Raw genomic sequence first — 17827 nt, forward strand, 5'->3', positions numbered from 1 at the left:
AATATTAAAAACACAACAAACACTTACAGCATCAATTCTGCCATTGGGACAATCGTAAGAACGATTGAAATGTAGATATAACAGTAAAAAAAGACTGCCAAAGAATCGTTAGGTGTTAGGCTAATTATGTTAACGGAAAACGTTTCCTGTTAACTGTCACAAACATTGTTTTGATGGATAATTCCAACGTAGTATTTTAGCCTGTGTGCTTGTGTTTTGAAGTAGCATAGGCTAGTTAAAATTTTAGAAAACAGGTAGCCTACAATTGCAACGTTTATAGGCTACAGCGCCATTTCTGCCCATAAGAAAGAGACACACCTATTTCACAAGTTATACATTTACATGTAAATGCCAATGCCTGGCGCAACAGCCGACCAATGAGACAGATGCACAGCGCTGAATAAAACCCCAATAATACAGGTATCTTCATAACGATTTAACTGTCTGTTCATTCACTTGAAACTCTGGACTTTCTTTTGCGCGTCAAACATTTCCCATTTCCTGAACTTTGAAAATGTATTCTCGTCCATCTACTTCGGTAAGTTCGAACTACATTATTCACTATAGCCTTTGGCTAATATTTAAACTATTTAAAGACTGAAACGTAAACTTAAGTGCACACGGCACCACTAGTGTAGGACTACTGAATTGATGCCTATAACTGGGCAGGCTAACCTATTAGGCCTAGGCCTACGCCATTTAACCGCTGCAAAATACGTACATTGCCCACCACCTAATTTAGCCTAGAATCTTCAGACCTGTACGTTCTTTGCTGCATATATAGAACATGTGTCATTCGTAACACGCATCATCATTCAAATTGAGACTAGTAAACTTTGATTTGAAACTTTGTCGGCTGGTTACGTTATTTTTAGACCTGTGGGCAACGTTGCCGCGACGTCGTCCCTTGGTCGGCTGGTAACGTCATTTTTCGGTCCGTGGGCAACGTTGCCGCGACGTCGTCCCTTGGTCGGCTGGTAACGTCATTTTTCGGTCCGTGGGCAACGTTGCCGCGACGTCGTACCTTGGTCGGCTGGTTACGTTATTTTCAGGTCCGTGGGCAACGTTGCCGCGACGTCGTACCTTGGTCGGCTGGTAACGTCATTTTTAGGTCCGTGGGCAACGTTGCCGCGACGTCGTACCTTGGTCGGCTGGTTACGTTATGTTTTGGTCCCATGGACAACGTTGCGGCAACGTTGTACCTTGGTCGGCTGGTAACGTCATTTTTAGGTCCGTGGGCAACGTTGCCGCGACATTGTACCTTGGTCGGTTGGATACATTCATTTTGGTACCATGGGTTAAGTTGCCGTTAAGTCGCTCTTTGGTCGCAGGACAACGGATCATGGTTTATCATGGAGAGATCACACTGGATTGCTCTCAGTTCTGACACTTTTGTAATTTAGCCATAGTGTACATGAATTTCAATCACACAATATTAAATGTTGCACCCAGCACGTATAAATGTAGACAATGTATGTAATTCATGTGCAGCTCAGCCCCAGCATGGTCATCAATTTTCTCATATGCAGGAACATAGCTTTCATAAATAAAAGACTGAATTTTGAATATAATTCTTATATTCTTAGCCTTAGGCCTATATTAAAATATAAGTATTTCATCCTTTACATGTACAAAAGCAATCAATGTGTGATGTGTAACATGATTAAGCAAACATTCTTTGTCCAGCACACCAAAGCTGTATGACACACAATGCAAATCTGAGCTGCAATAATTTTGTAATACTAAATTGTTAAATGTGACCAAAAGGCAAGCGATTCTCAAGTTGTATTTCCAAAGACATGAGTCATCACAGAATATTACAATTCTTCCTTAGCAAACCTAGGTTTGCTCAGTCTGCCCCTCAGCAACGACTTTGCGCATGCCCATTTCAACGCATCTCTGAAACTGGGATTTCAGAGAAGAGTTTGCAACTGAACGCATGGATTTCAACTGGAAATTAGCTACTTCAAAGGTGAGTTTCTTTACGAAAAATAGATTTAAATATATAAACATATTTTCTGAAATCGGATGGAGGATGCTATTACGTAGGCTATTAAGCCTGGTTATCTGTTTCAGATTAACATTGTTTACGTTAGGATTTCGCTAGCTACTAGCTAGTAGTAAAGCTAGTATAATGTACTGTAGTTATGCTAAACCCTCCAGAAAGTTAAATACTGAAAATACATACAAAGTTTAGCGTCTCACAAATCACCCACAAAAGAATCAGTAAAAATAAACGTTCAGAACTAGAAAAAACCTTGTCCGAAAATAGTTTATTTAGCCCTGGAAGACTGTGGAGATAGCGCGTGGCTGATCACGTTTTTTGATCAGTCGGCACAGCAATGGCGTCTTTAAAAGTATCATGTCACTAATTCTTCCAATTTGTACATGCCATCTGTTTTTGGATAAGTTGATTCGTTTTAACCTTAAGATGCGTGAGTTTTTCCGACGCTTCCACGAGTGAGTTTTTTCCAAAACGGCAGCTAGGTAGCTTTTATTAGCTTCCGTATAGCAACCTAGCATAATACGTAGCAATGCTCCTACCTGTTAGTGTTACTTGTTAGCCTACCAATTGTAAATGTTGAAGCCATACTATAGCGTTTGTCACATTGTTTGTCTATCGGAAAATAGTCGGTTGTAATGTTCAGAATCACACATGTGCGACGCTACGCTGTGTGGGGCCCTGCTTTCGAACGATCACACATGTGCGATGCTGATCCTTTTATAGTTATATCAAAATGCTAATACTATGTACTTAAACTACATTCCACTTTCATTTCTGTACAGAGTATCCTACCACCGTCACACGGCCTAGCACTGTGTCCCTGGGAAATTATGGTAAAGTAATGAATGACCGTTTTTAACAGTGACAATAATTGTATGAACCATGGCAACCCTAAAGGCTATGTTTTGAAGCAAAAGCATGACTTAAAACTTTTGCATCACCTGACTCCTAGGTGTCAACTCTGGTCTGGTAGAGGAGAACCCATATGGGGTCCAGGAAAACAGCTGGCAGCCAGGCAAGTGCAAATATAAGACACTCAAAGCTTCTCAATAGCATTGCCAACTCATTGTAAGGCATACTTAAGATGTTCTGATCGTGGCAGGGGGATACATATTTGTCAAAACAACAAATGTTGTCTTACAAATGCTTTGTATACAGCCATTCAAGGTAACATGTGTTATTTACATCAATGTTACAGCTAATCTAGAAGAACCACAGTGTATGCCAATCATGTTAACTCTTGTAAACTTGTTTTACTTGTCTTTACTGACAGACACATTACAGGTTATGTTCCAGAAGATGGAGACATTGGAGGAGAACCAGCGAGAGGCTCTCCTATTCAGGCGACGACAGGGCAAACATGCTGAAGAAGTGCCAGTGATGGACCTACAGGTGGCCCAAACACAGGCTGAACTCCAAGACCTTGAGGAGCGCCTTAAGGTGCTGGAGTTCCGAAAGAGTGGTAGGTGTTTTGAGATGTTGTGAACTATGGCTTACACGCAGTGTATAACGTTCAAATTGGTGCTAACAATAAGTTCATGACTTCTAATTGCAGATGCTGTGATGAAGTGGAAGACGGGACTAGGAGAGAAGGCTGTGGAGCTCCTCACAGTGTCTCACAGACACTCAAACACGCCCCGGCAGCCCATTCAAAACAAGCCAGGTGAATGAATGATGATGGCAGCTTCCCAATCCAACCTTTCACATGGCTATGTGACCAAAAACTAGAATCCCATAATATTTTTTTGATGATCAGGGTCAATCCTGTTAAGCGGTGCCTTTTGGACCTGGTAACTTCTGAAAAGAAAAGTATTTATTTTTCAAGTTTTTAACATTTAATCAGGAAAGAGATATGTTTAACTGTTTGGAAAACATATTGGCCAAGCTCATGCACTTAAATCCTAATAATTACGGGCATTTGGTTCAGAAATGGACTATTACATTATTCCACCCTGTTAAGACATATGAATAACAATCACATTTATTACATTTTACATTTATTCATTTAGCAGACGCTTTTATCCAAAGCGACTTCCAAGAGAGAGCTTTACAAAAGAGCATAGGTCACTGAACATAACAACGAGATAGTCCCAAACATTGCAAGCAGCCAAAACATGAAGCATACATTGTGAAAAAGCTAAACAAGTGCCAAAAGGGAAGACCCATAAGAGCATGTAGTTATACAAGTTACAAATAAAACAACATGAACCACAAAAGTGCAGGACTGTACCTGTAAAAGAACAATCAACAGTAAAATATTACACAGCAAGTACAAGACTTAACTTCGTTATATCTAACCTACAATAGCAACAAGTCACTCAATAAGAGTCGTAGTGATCCTGGAGGAAACTAACAAATCCAGCCAAGCATTCTTAAGTGCCGTTGTACTCCCGGAACAAGTGCGTCTTGAGCCTTTTCTTGAAGGTGGGGAGACAGTCAGTGTCCCTGATGGAGGTGGGGAGCTGGTTCCACCATTGGGGCGCCAGGCAGGAGAAGAGCTTGTGTTGGGACCGGGCAGTCTTGAGCGGTGGGACCACCAGGCGGTTGTCTGAAGAAGACCGTAGGTGACGGGTGGGGGTGTAAGGTTGCAGGAGAGACTTGATGTAGATGGGTGCAGTCCCGTTCACTGCTCGGAAGGTCAGTACCAGGGTCTTGAATCTGATACGGGCGTTGATGGGTAGCCAGTGGAGGGAGATGAGGAGCGGGGTAACATGGGAGCGTCTGGGTAGATTGTAGACCAGGCGGGCCGCTGCATTCTGAATCCTCTGAAGAGGGCGGGTTGCACATGCTGGGAGACCAGCGAGCAGCGAGTTGCAGTAGTCCAACTTGGAGAGGACCAGTGCTTGGACTAGCAGCTGGGTGGAGTGCTCAGACAGGTATCTCCTGATCTTTCGGATGTTGTAGAGGGTGAATCTACAAGACCGGGAGACTGCGGCGATGTGGGCCGTGAAGGAGAGCTCGTCATCCATTGTAACCCCAAGGTTCCTGGCAGAGGATGAGGAGGTCACCGTCGCAGATCCCAGGGTGATTGACAGGTCGTGGGAGATGGAGGGTTTAGCCGGGATGATGAGAAGTTCTGTTTTGGCGAGGTTCAGCTGGAGGTGGTGCTCGGTCATCCAGGCGGAGATGTCTGCGAGGCAGGCCTCAATCCTAGCAGAGATCCCCGGATCGGTCGGGGGAACGACAGGTACAGCTGGGTGTCGTCAGCGTAGCAGTGGTAGGAGAAGCCATGGGAGGTGATGATTGGTCCAAGTGAGGTGGTGTACAGAGAGAAGAGGAGGGGTCCAAGGACGGAGCCCTGTGGGACACCGGTGGAGAGCTGGCGGGGGTCTGACAGTTTGCCTCCCCAGGAGACCTGGTAGGATCTTCCCGAGAGGTAGGATGAGATCCACTGGAGTGCAGTGCCAGTGATGCCCATCTCTCCAAGTCTGTAGAGCAGGATCTGGTGGTTAACCGTGTCAAACGCTGCAGAAAGGTCCAGCAGAATGATGACGGATGACCTCGAAGCCGCTCTGGCAGACTGGAGGGCAGTGGTGACTGAAAGGAGGGCAGTCTCTGTGGAGTGGCCGGTCTTGAAGCCCGATTGGTTGGGGTCAAGCAGGTTGTTCTGAGAGAGAAAGTTAGACAGTTGGTTAGATACAGCACGTTCAATTGTTTTAGAAAAGAAGGGTAGCAGTGATACCGGTCTGTAGTTCTGGAGGACGGCAGGGTTAAGGGAGGGTTTTTTGAGTAGAGGAACAACTCTGGCCTGTTTGAAGGCAGATGGGAAGGTGCCAGAGGTAAGAGAGGAGTTTAGGACATGGAGCAGAAAAGTTATGATAGAGGGGGAGATAGTTTGAAAGAGAGGGGAGGGGACAGGATCAAGGGGGCAGGAGGTGGGGCGATGAGAGAGAATGAGGTCAGAGAGCTCTGACTCGGACAGGGGAGAGAAAGAGTTTAGACATTTAGTTGGATCAGTCGTGAAAGGTGAGGGGGTAGGAAAGGTGGGTTTAGGGAACCAACTGCTAATGTCGGAGACTTTTTCCTCAAAGAAGGAGGAGAAGTCGTCTGCTGTCAGAGTGGAGGGGGCGGGTGGGGGAGGTGGGTTAAGAAGGGTGGAGAAGGTAGAGAAAAGTTTGTGGGGGTTAGAAGCAGAGTTAATTTTGTTAAGAAAGTAGAGGGTTTTAGCACCAGTTATGTGAGAAGAGAAGGATTTAAGGAGGGAGTGATACTTATCAAGGTCCAGACCGTCTTTGGACTTGCGCCATCTCCTCTCGGCTGCTCGAAGGGTGGACCGCTTTTCACGAATAACATCCGTAAGCCACGGGCAGGAGGGAGAAGATCGTGCAGGCCTGGTTGACAGGGGACAGAGAGAGTCAAGTGATGCAGTTAACGTGGTTAACAGGGTGTCGGTGGCAGTGTTAGTGGGGTAGGACGAGAACTCGTCAATGGGAGGGATGGAGGATGTTACAACAGAGGAGAAATGGGAGGGGGATAGGGAGCGGAGGTTGCGCCGGAAAGTTACGAGGGGAGGTAGGAGGAGTTGGAGGGAGAGAGACAGAGAATTTGATAAAGTAGTGATCAGATATGTGCAGTGGGGTTACAGAGGTTAAGTCAGTGATACAGTTACGTGTCAGGACGAGGTCTAGCTGTTTGCCTGCCTTGTGGGTCGCCGGTGTGCTCAGCAGCGTCAAATCAAAGGCAGTCAGGAGGGACAAGAAGTCAGCAGCCTGCGTTCCTTGGAGGTGGATGTTGAAGTCCCCAAGGACTATCAGGGGGGTTCCATCATCCGGGAGGATGCTGAGGAGCATGTCCAGCTCGTCCACAAGGTCAGCTAGCGGTCCTGGTGGGCGATAAAGAACAATTAAGCATGCTTTGATAGGATTAGTTATCATCACATAATGGTGTTCAAATGATTTGGCAGTAAAAGAGAGTGGCGTGGATGTGTATTTAATATGTGGGGAAAGAAGCAAACCTGTCCCACCACCCCGCCCAGTTGAGCGGGGTGAGTGAGTGAAGGAGTGGTTGACGGAGAGAGCAGCTGGAGTTGCATTGTTCTCTGGGCGGATCCATGTCTCTGTCAGCGCAAGGGCATGAAGAGAAGCATGGGATGCAAACGCCGGGAGGAAGTCTGCCTTGTTCACAGCAGACTGGCAGTTCCAGAGCCCTAAGGAAAGAGAGAGGGCAGGTGGAGAAGATCTGGATAGGTAGTGAAGGTTAGAAGTAGACCGTATATATTTTGTGACATATCTACGTCTACGGGTAGTGTAATGAACAGGAATGCTAAAGAAACACATGCTAGCTATGAATAAGTTCTAGGTAGAATATAATCTAATTATGAATATGAATAGGTTGATACTTATCAGAAGAGGTGATCCTCCTCGTCGGCCTTCCTCGGTGGACTCCACAGGTAGACTCGTTTGTCTTTGTTCGACTGAGTCTTCGTGCACCGAGGCTGCCAGACGAGGCTGCCAGACGAGGCTGCCAGACGAGGCTGCCAGACGAGGCTGCCAGACGAGGCTGCCAGACGAGGCTGCCAGACGAGGCTGCCAGACGAGGCTGCCAGACGAGGCTGCCAGACGAGGCTGCCAGACGAGGCTGCCAGACGAGGCTGCCAGACGAGGCTGCCAGACGAGGCTGCCAGACGAGGCTGCCTCTGTAGTGCTAACCGCCTTAAATATGCAAGGCGCAGCTGACAATGACCCTAATTATGTAAACAAAGGCCAGGGTCTCACGCAGCGGCAAGTACCCTGAGCACGATCTCTAGCTAGCTACTTAACTTAAGGGCTGGATAACTGCTGTTTAGCAGCCCTGCCCAGACACAAGATTTAGCAACAACACAACGCAATACTACAAGTTTAAACTCACTTACTTGGTCAGGAGACAGTCACGATGTACATACAGTAAAAACACTATTCGCTCTGAATCTGGTTACAGATGTCAGGGCTATTTAGCTGCTTCCTACAATGACCCTAATTATGTAAACAAAGGCCAGGGTCTCACGCAGCGGCAAGTACCCTGAGCACGATCTCTAGCTAGCTACTTAACTTAAGGGCTGGATAACTGCTGTTTAGCAGCCCTGCCCAGACACAAGATTTAGCAACAACACAACGCAATACTACAAGTTTAAACTCACTTACTTGGTCAGGAGACAGTCACGATGTACATACAGTAAAAACACTATTCGCTCTGAATCTGGTCACAGATGTCAGGGCTATTTAGCTGCTTCCTACAATGACCCTAATTATGTAAACAAAGGCCAGGGTCTCACGCAGCGGCAAGTACCCCGAGCACGATCTCTAGCTAGCTACTTAACTTAAGGGCTGGATAACTGCTGTTTAGCAGCCCTGCCCAGACACAAGATTTAGCAACAACACAACGCAATACTACAAGTTTAAACTCACTTACTTGGTCAGGAGACAGTCACGATGTACATACAGTAAAAACACTATTCGCTCTGAATCTGGTTACAGATGTCAGGGCTATTTAGCTGCTTCCTACAATGACCCTAATTATGTAAACAAAGGCCAGGGTCTCACGCACAAACCTTTCAAAATGTAAAGGCATAACAATATTTACATTTTCTTGTCCATTATATGTCCCTTGTTCATTTTGATTTGTTTATTGTCAAAAAATATTTACCAAATAATTTTCATTCAGAGTTCATTGTGTTTTTTAAGTGTGAATCGGCAGTTTATTGTCTCTTATTCAAAACAAAAGGGCAAACAACAACATAATTCAGCAAAAATTTACATATGTTCAATTAAGCCCTTCCAACTCTGCAAATAAACACAAACAGATACAAAACTTTTTAAACTATTGTCCATTTATTATCCTAAATTGTTCAGCTAACAGGGTGGAATGGAGCATAACAGGGGGGAATGTAACATAACGGGTGAAATTTCCACCAAAAATAAACATAAAATCAACAACTTATTGGCCTAAATCACTATACATTGATGCCCTTTTTTAACCTCATTAACCTCATAACCTCAATAAAACATAATAAAGCAGTGCTTCTGCCCTACTCTCACACCCACCCATCCGCCACTGCTTTTCCCCCAGTTTTTCACATCTGTTTTTCAATGTACCTCCATGTTGACATGTTGATTTGCACAGACCTTTTATTAAGTGCTTGTGGCTCTTCAAACAAGCACAGTAGCTGCTGGTCAGCATACCAGCTGATGTCCTTGCGTGGGCCTGGCCAGTAGAACTTGTTTACACCATTACACTTCATGCAGTTTACCTGGATACTGTTTCCTTCCACATTCATTATGATGCCAGGGTATGGCTTCTTGTCATAAATCACTACACACCACCTCCCCACGTGAACTGTGTTGATGGCCTGTGGTCGCCATGGGGTTTCAGTACTGGGAACTTGTGCTGTCCCTGGAGCTTCAGCAGCATGAAGAGAAGCTTGTTTCAAGTCAAAGCACGGGCAGTCCATGACCCCCTCCTCTCTTTGGCAGAGACAGGTTATGTCTCTATACTTAATATGGCCTGCCAGGGTACTCATCACCTGATGAATTTTCATTGTCCCTTTCACAGCTGTCAAAGGGGGTACCTGAGAATATAATTGCAATTTCATGGCTTATTATTTGTGTGGGCCATCGATTGAGTATAATTATTGTTAAGGTGAGTACAGAATACATTTAATTCTCTTTACTCAGGTGAGTATATAATACATTTCATTTTCTTTCAGGTAAGTATATGGGAATGCATATCTTTCAAGGTGTGATTAGCACACTATCAAGTTCTTGGGATCACTTCAGGACTCCCCCGCCCTAAGGAGGGAGAGAAAGAGAGATAACAAAAAAATTGAGAAATCATGTGTGTACTCACCGCCAGCATTTCCTGCACCTTCCTCTCAACACTGTCTTTGCTGACAAAGTACAGCTCCACAGATGACTCCTGAGTCTTCAGTTTTTGGAAGAGTGCCCCAGCATCTTGGATATCCTCTCCCAAGCGCACAAGCCTGTCTGCTGAACGCTTTAGGGTCCCCCCAATACCATCCGGCGCCCCTTTGCCATGACTTGCTTCGAAAAAATTCCAACTGATGTCATGGATGCCTCTTTTGAATGGTTCAGTAGAAAGAAGGAAGAAGTTCCCCTTTTGTCTATACTGGGTTGCTGGTCCATCGCTGAAAAAGTGCAACCGATTCACTTTGGGGTACTTCTCCTTCACCATCTCCAGAATGGGATCCAAGTGTGCCCAGATGGCTGGTGGGTCATGTCTCTTTGAAGGGGAGATGGAGCAGAACGCAAGAGGTGACTGTGCTCCTGCATACAAGACTCCAGTGTGGAGGGTCGCTTGTTGGTGGGATCCACCAAAATGTACAGACTGGACCTCATTTGTGTATTTACACACATAGTTCTCACTGAAGTCCACGTGGATTAGACATTCATGGTCCTTCAGGCTTTCCCTCACGTCCCTGTAGGCCTTGTATTGCCAACGAATGTTGAAGAGGTGCCTTTTAAACTTTGTAAGTTGTTTTTGGAATTCATTAACGGCTTCCTCCTCAGTCATTGCTCTCTCCTTCTTCACAGTGATCATGGCCCGCTTTTCATCTTCATTTGTCATTGTGCTCTCTGTTGACCATTGAGTGATTGCTATCTCATCATTGGAAGGGGGTTTCATCATGGTAGCAGGGGTAGAGTGGCACACTTCACACTCACCGTAGGCACAGGCTTTAGCACCTGGGTTGCACAAAGTGGCATCTGCGATCTCCTCGAGGTTCTTGGAAGAAAATAATCCCACAGCTGAAAAGGCTGTTACTAATGAATTGAATGTTCTCGTGTTTTTTGCATTGGCAGGTTTCACGGTCACTTTCATTGGGTGCCACAACCCAAAATGGCCTTTGGCTGCAAAAAAAAAGAGTATGACACCTGGTGTGTGCTCTCAGACTGGAACCTTCTATGTGTGTTCTTCACAGTATCACATAGCAACCTCTTTTGCATCTTTACCTTCTTGCGTGTGACTGTCTGCTTTCTCCCCGTAGTCATGCGGCTCACATCATCCCTCAAGTAGAATACTGCTATGCTTTGCTTGCACTCTGGTGTTACTCTATTTCTTTTCTTCCACTGGAACGAGCACAGGTCCCCGTTCATTAATGCTCTTCTCTTCGAAAAGCCTAGAGCTTTTTGAGCCAAGCTCTGCAGTCTGTATTTTTTAACAATGTTGCCACAGGTGGCTTTTGCCAGCATTTGCTTTTCTCTGTCTCTCCTTGTGGCCTGGTATCTTAGTCTTAATTCTTCCACTACAGATGCATGTAGCAGTAGTTTTCTGCGTATGGAGGGTTGAATAGGATGTTTTAGCATTTGATTAAGTTGTGTGCGAGGAGATTTGTTTTTGTCCTTTTCTTTAGTTTCTTTTGTGTTGTGCCGTTGCAATCTCTTCTTGTACTTCTCCTTTTTCTTTTTTTCTTTTTCCAAGGCAGCTTGCAGATTTTTTACTTCTTTCAAGAGCATTCTCTTGTTTCTATTTCTCTTATGTTGACCTTCTCGTCTTTGCCTGAAATAGATTAAAACAGTACACACACACACATTTAATCAGTGAATACATCTGCTCAATCCACCAAACAGATAAGTATGTTACCAATAAACCAACCACTTATTTCACAATGAATAATAATTGATAATAATGTAATAACTCAAATGAGAATTGTTCCTACTCTTATCAATTCTAACCTTGAAAGCCCTGCCACTGGTTCTAATTCAGGCGATGCAGTTGGAGTTGCAGGGGGAGAGGGAATAGCTGCTTTGGCTTCCTTTCTGGCGTTCTCTTTGGCTTTTGCATCCCTCTTCCTTTCTCTCCATTTTTGTCTTTGTTGACCCTTCTCTTTTTCACTGAGGTCTGCTATTCCCTTCTTTTTCCCTGCTTGTCTGTCTGTCTGCCATTTAACTTTTTCTTTTTGGAGGTATACTGCTCGCCTGTCTGGGTCAGCATCTCTCCTCTCTCTAACGCCGCTGCATTTCTGCAGCGCTTAGAGCTGGTGCCATTTCCTAAATAAGGTTTACCATTTTACTACCTTACATTTTTACAATTTGTAAATTGAACACAACAAGAACAACTATTTATAGTTACCAGTTGCAAATACATGACAAATATTGTATGAAACTTATTATATTACTACATTTTCTACAATATTTCCACCCTGTTAGGTGTACACACCTAACAGGGTGGAACCTAACAGGGGGGAATTTTGTTAACTATGTTAGCCCTAGCTCTGTGAGTGATCATGATCAAGCTAGCATTAGACCCTACATGTATACAGCCTTTTACTTCTTATATAAAACCTTTTTTGAAATTATAAAATGTTATTTATTTTCTTAACAAAGTAGCCTAACAGGGTGGAAATTTAAGGTTGTGATAAACAGGTTGACATTATGAAACTTGGGAAAAAAAGATACATCTGAAAGTTCATACTTACTTCAGTTGGCCAAGTTGAATTCCCGCCACAGGAAATGATGTCATTTCATGAACTTTGTGTCATGGGAAGTGTAGGCTATTTTCTTAAGAGGGAAAAACTACAGCCTAACAGGGTGGAACTTTTTTGGGGGGACACAAAGTAAATCCCCCCAAAAAGGGTTTACATTTTTTTTTTTTTATGAAAAATATGTATAAGTTGAAAGATTTTAACTTGGTCTACAACATAATGAGCAAATAATTTGAATATTTTATTATTTAATGACTGATATTTATTGTAAGAGTTGATCATTTGTGCTGGGGACATGGCAAAACATGGCAAAATGAACATGTGAACAAAATACAAATGTGGTTAAAATACTTTTTTTTCCCCTTAAAGACACTTTTTGGTTATTTATATGATAAGGAAGACCTAAACCTATAATTAAAGCCTTTTATAATAAACATTTGTAACATTTTACAGCAATTATGAAGTAGGATTTCCTGGGGACATTAAAAGGCACCGGTTAACAGGATTGAATAATATATTATTCTAGATGTGATTTTTTTTATGACTTGTATAGCCCCTTTCATACGTGCAATTATGTTGATAGGACACTAACTTATTTTGTGCTTCATTGTCAGGGCCAACAGACAGGACCTGTAGCGGGGACTGGCAGAAGATGTTCATTCACTGTTTCATTCACTGTATTCACTGGCACTTTGTTTGAAATAAAATGACTGAATGTTACTGTCGGAGAAATTAAGAATGTGATGTTTTATACTGAATAATACAGATGCTTAGTAGTTTGTCAGCAGATAACAGAGCCCCCCAAACTAGACTCTAGGCTGTCTTATCACCCTGGGGGAAGGGTGAGCATTTGTTCAGACTAGAAGATGTTGGGGGTTTGTTTGTTTTAAGGAGATGCTGTTTGACAAGGACTAAGATGGGGTGCAAGGTCTGGAGACCTTTTGTTGACACTTATGTGAAGGAGCTTTTACTACATCAAGAGATCCTGTTGTGTTTCAATCAGGGTTAATGTCGTAAACACGCACGCACACACGCCTGCGCCAGGTCTATGCAAGGAGCCAATGAAGAAGAGCAATGGAACATTCGCATGCCTTTGTCTTAACCAATGACTGTAAAGAGCGGTTCTGCTTAAATAGCTAGCTAGCACAACATGCTAGCGGACAAACTTTGTATTGCGATCAGACTTTGTCTCCTTGCTGGCAAGCATTAAACTATTGTACTTTCTTTGAATCCGACGACTCTGTGCATTACTTGAGAAATTATCCTAACAGTTACATGGAAATGCTGCCTTGTTTATGATTAGCTTGAGTTGGGCAACACACCACACAAACATAGTCCTCCTGAAGTTGGCTATGTAGCCTATTATACAAGAACAAGTAGCATTTGGGGCAAATGAGGTCTGCATATGAACCGCCCCAATATACGCAAAAGAAGTGAGAAATATAGGTTAGTAATTAACGTCGCAGTTACGGACTGGCAACGTCGGAAAATTACGTTGCTAGGAGGTCGCGGTTACCGACTGGCAACGTCGGAAAATAACTTTGCGACGACGTCGCGGTTACGGACTGGCAACGTCGGAAAATTACGTTGCTAGGAGGTCGCGGTTACCGACTGGCAACGTCGGAAAATAACTTTGCGACGACGTCGCGGTTACGGACTGGCAACGTCGGAAAGTTACGTTGCCACGACGTTGCGGTTACGGACTGGCGCCCCACAGATGCACGGTCCCGCAACGTCGCCAAAGACGTTGCGGCAACTATGTTTGGTCAACGAGTAACTGTGTTAGCTGGGTTAGGCTATAATAGCCTATAGATCCATGATTTCTAATAGCCTTTTAAACACTTCTCATGAGCTGAACGTATACAAAGTAATTACGATAACGATTTGTTTGTTCAACCTTTTTGTGGTAAAACTATGGCCCAAACAAAATTTGCGGATTCTTTCACATTTTCTGTGAAACTTTTCTAGCCGCAGATGTTTCACAACAATTTGACACCAAATATGTTCGACTGAATGTTGACAGACTTAAAAAATACCGAATCTCGGTATTTTTGGCTAACGTTATAAAAATTGGCTACAGCTAAGTGAATGTTACTTGGTTAAATATTTGGCACGAATAGACACATAATATTAGTAACACATAATAACGTGTTTTTTAAAAACATTTTGCCTCTGACCAAAGCATTCTATTGGAAATTCCGCGGGTCTTCGTCAGAATTATGTGCTCGCGAGTTACGTTTCTGCTGCAATGGCCCTAGCCTAGGCTTCTACAAATCGTCTTCACAATCTTATCTTGCGTTATATTACAGAATATCAAATTGGTGTTCTTATACATGCTGTCATCTTGTTGCCTAAATAATTCTATCTTTTCCAATATTTTTGTCTGCTTCTACTGCTTCTACTTCAGATGCAGACACCCACCAAGAAATCCAAAATCGAAGTCACAGGCTTCATTCATAACGTTTCACCGATCAATATGAGCCAACGCCAAAAACCCTATTTCACAGCAACGATCCAAGAAGAGACGACATACCGGGACATCGTTGTATTCAACAAGCAACAGCACTCTACTTTTCATTAATGAATGAAAAGTAAACCTAATTTTCATTAATTAAAACTTCTTCAGCATAATAGCCTAATGCACCTAAAATACAAACCTGAGCAAGGGCAGCAATCGCTAAGAATCAACAGACATGTGCAATTAACAAACAACAATAATCACCAGTTAACTTGATTTAAATTTGCAAGAACTATAGACTTATACAATAACAGGCTTAAATGAACTTACAACATATGTTATAAGACTTACAGTTCTCAAGGACGCAATCTCAACTGCGGTGTGAAGCGCGTGTCAGTGCAATTCTCCGACATCCACTCTAACAATCACTGCTGATAGACGGCCTAAAATTGTGTACAGCCTGATTTCTGATACCGTGGCGGCAGAAATTTAGCCATAGAAGAAACACTGCACTATATATTATCATTCTAGGTTAAGAATACCAATGGAGGCTGCGTTGGAAATCGTAAATCAAATCAGCATTTTGAGTGGAAATTTCATTTGCATTTGTACTGGTGTATTCGTGCACGTCGGGCTAGTGTCGAACGCCAACTGTGCCAAAACTTCTGAAATCTCGTTCATTTACACACGTCAATTTTTGAAACATAAATCAGTCTGTACACGTTTTGACGTCTGTACACGTCCGTTTTTGACGTCTGTACACGTTTGGACCATCTATGCTTCCATGCTATTGGTTGGCTTAAACATAGCCACCCCTCTTTTTACGTAGTGTCTGCGCGAGGCTGTACGTAGTCCTACTGTGACCATGTGGGCTCTTACGTAGCTATCATTTAGTATTTGGGACAGTCCATTTGTGTGGGGGAGAGCCACTTGTGCGGTTTATCCGGTATCATACTCCAGTCCAGTAGGTGGCGATGATGCACTTATACATTGTTTGCTAACCGCTATCAAAGAACCAACGAAGAAGACGAACACTTTGTGTGTGATTTCGAATCTGGTGGAGGCAAATCTCAGAAAATGACGACCACAAACTTTCTCAACAATAGTGCCCAGACTTTTTCAGAATGTACTCGACTTTTATCTTCAGATGACCAGGATTCCATACAGACTGTTCTAACCAGGTAAGCTATCATTTAGCAACGTTAAGCCAAGTTACTTGTTTTGTATAACTGTTTGGCTAGTCCTGTCCTCCTGACTTATCGTCAACACACTTGTAGTGCTAACTCTTTAATCAAACATCCCAAGTTGCAGAAACTCATTTCCGGGAGGTGTTCCTCCATGGAGGTTTTGTCATGCTAACAGGTTAGAGATAATGGCGACGAGCGTTCGCTGGAGCAGAGGGCGACTGCTTCAATCTGGAGTGGTGAATGAGATGCTTTTGCTAATTAGCAAATTAGTTCGGGAAGCCAACGATCAACAACAACAGAAAACCTGGTAATGTACTCGTCAGATTAAACATAATCTGAAGAAGCAAGATTCAAAACACAATGCCTCTAACATTTTTCTCTTGAACTGCAATTGCTTCTGGTTTCACCGTACCTCGAATGGGAGGACAGACTGGAGGAAGGCGGGTTTACCAAATCGCCCAAGAGCAGTTGCAGATGTTGTTGTCCATTAACTTCTCTGCTAAACAGATTGTGGAGATCGTGGGTGTCTCAGGAAGAACAGTGAACCGACAGTTAAGGTATGTGTCAATTGAAGGACTAGTTCAGGAGAGATCTGAATAATGTGACACCATTCTCACTGAGCCCTACACAATTCTTTTGTTTATTTACAAAGCACATGAAACACCGCAGAATTACCCTTTCTATACATTTCATGAAGAAATTGATATACTTTTATAGAACTCTTTCATATCCCATATCTTTGGAGAAAAAAACTGTAATGCGATTGTACCACATAGTTACATTGTCACTGTTCCTTAAACACATTGTTTTATTTAGAGTTACTACTATGGATGAATGTAAAAAATGTATCTAAGTCCTAATATGTATACATTGTCTTCCATAGACGGTACAATTTTATCTTTTAGAGGTCGCCACACAGACCAGATGATGCACTTGATCTGAAGGTGCTGCTATGCATATAGCGTGAAATTAGTGCCAGGAGAGCGAGCTCTGTAAAAATGATTTGTAACTTGCAAAAAAGATTTGTGTCTCTTTAGAAAATGATTCGTGTACTTGCAAAAAAGATTTGTGTCTCTGTAGAAAATGATTTGTGTACTTGCAAAAACAAGTTTTGTGTCTCCATAGAAGAAAAAGATTTGTGTACTTGTAAAAAAAAAAAAAAAAAAAAAAAAAAAAAAAAGTTGTGTGTCCGCTTGTGTTAGGTTAGTATAGGTGTAAGGTTAGTATATGTCATTATCTGTATTAGAGGTCTAATATATTGTATACTATTTTGTATATTTAGGAGCCACAAAGAGTTGTGGTTCCCCTAAACCAATTAAAACCAAGTGACGAACAGTTGGAACACCTCAGGCAACACCCAAATCGTTTGGGTGGAGATAGAGACAGTTTGGGAACTGATCAGGTCCTCAATGTCCTGTCTTAAATACAGTTCACACACACAATTTAACTGTTGTAATCACATTGTCAATAGGCCTTGGAATGAGTAAGCAGTCTCCATCACGTCAATGTAATAAAGATGAGCAGACCAAATACAATTTGTGTGTTTAATGTTATTGCATTATGTAACTGAAAATAGGTTACATGTAGGACCAACAATATTCACCCCTCCCAACGGATCAGCAAATCACATACATAACATTCTAAGATGAGTATCACGCCTTTTAAATCCATACATTTAAACAAAACATGTGTTCATGTAAAATAAAATTAATTTACAACTACATTTAGTCCCCAAACTGATCTGCAGAACCTATTCTAAACTA

General features: G+C 42.9%; 3 protein-coding genes and 1 long non-coding RNA gene across 8 annotated transcripts; 2 read left to right on the forward strand and 2 right to left on the reverse strand.

Moving 5' to 3' along the window:
• Window positions 1–1136: 1136 nt before the first annotated feature.
• LOC146258517 (uncharacterized) lies at window positions 1137–13139 on the forward strand. Of its 4 annotated transcripts, none has more exons than XM_084672633.1 (6): window positions 1137–1972; window positions 2788–2838; window positions 2958–3020; window positions 3279–3467; window positions 3561–3668; window positions 13034–13139. In XM_084672633.1, the coding sequence occupies exons 4-6, from the start codon at window positions 3293–3295 to the stop codon at window positions 13117–13119; spliced, it is 369 nt and encodes a 122-aa protein (XP_084528759.1). In that variant the 5' UTR covers window positions 1137–1972; window positions 2788–2838; window positions 2958–3020; window positions 3279–3292; the 3' UTR covers window positions 13120–13139. The 4 variants fall into 4 exon arrangements, with proteins under 4 accessions (XP_084528759.1, XP_084528757.1, XP_084528758.1 ...); XM_084672631.1 differs by having other exon boundaries at window positions 1175–1972; window positions 3290–3467; XM_084672632.1 differs by lacking the exon at window positions 1137–1972 and adding an exon at window positions 2390–2460.
• On the reverse strand, window positions 3900–8515 carry LOC146258518 (uncharacterized). Its single transcript, XM_084672628.1, is given in 3 exon segments — window positions 3900–5183; window positions 5186–6519; window positions 6521–8515. Coding segments are annotated over 3 exon segments (2901 nt in total). The 5' UTR covers window positions 7282–8515; the 3' UTR covers window positions 3900–4377.
• On the reverse strand, window positions 8509–10987 carry LOC146258519 (uncharacterized). The gene is made up of 2 exons (XM_084672629.1): window positions 9827–10987; window positions 8509–9548 (listed from the first exon to the last, which is right to left on the reverse strand). The coding sequence occupies exons 1-2, from the start codon at window positions 10814–10816 to the stop codon at window positions 9054–9056; spliced, it is 1485 nt and encodes a 494-aa protein (XP_084528755.1). The 5' UTR covers window positions 10817–10987; the 3' UTR covers window positions 8509–9053.
• A 2588-nt stretch (window positions 13140–15727) lies between the features above and the next one.
• Window positions 15728–17599, forward strand: LOC146258520 (uncharacterized). 2 transcript variants are annotated; one of them, XR_014729741.1, is made up of 4 exons: window positions 15730–16058; window positions 16222–16371; window positions 16494–16621; window positions 16948–17599. It is a non-coding gene; the product is annotated as an uncharacterized LOC146258520 (long non-coding RNA). The 2 variants fall into 2 exon arrangements; XR_014729740.1 differs by having other exon boundaries at window positions 15728–16058; window positions 16494–17599.
• The last annotated feature ends 228 nt before the right edge of the window (window positions 17600–17827 follow it).

Source organism: Hypomesus nipponensis, chromosome 14 (genome assembly GCF_054491055.1).
Source record: "Hypomesus nipponensis isolate SF chromosome 14, ASM5449105v1, whole genome shotgun sequence".
Lineage (NCBI taxonomy): Eukaryota > Metazoa > Chordata > Actinopteri > Osmeriformes > Osmeridae > Hypomesus > Hypomesus nipponensis.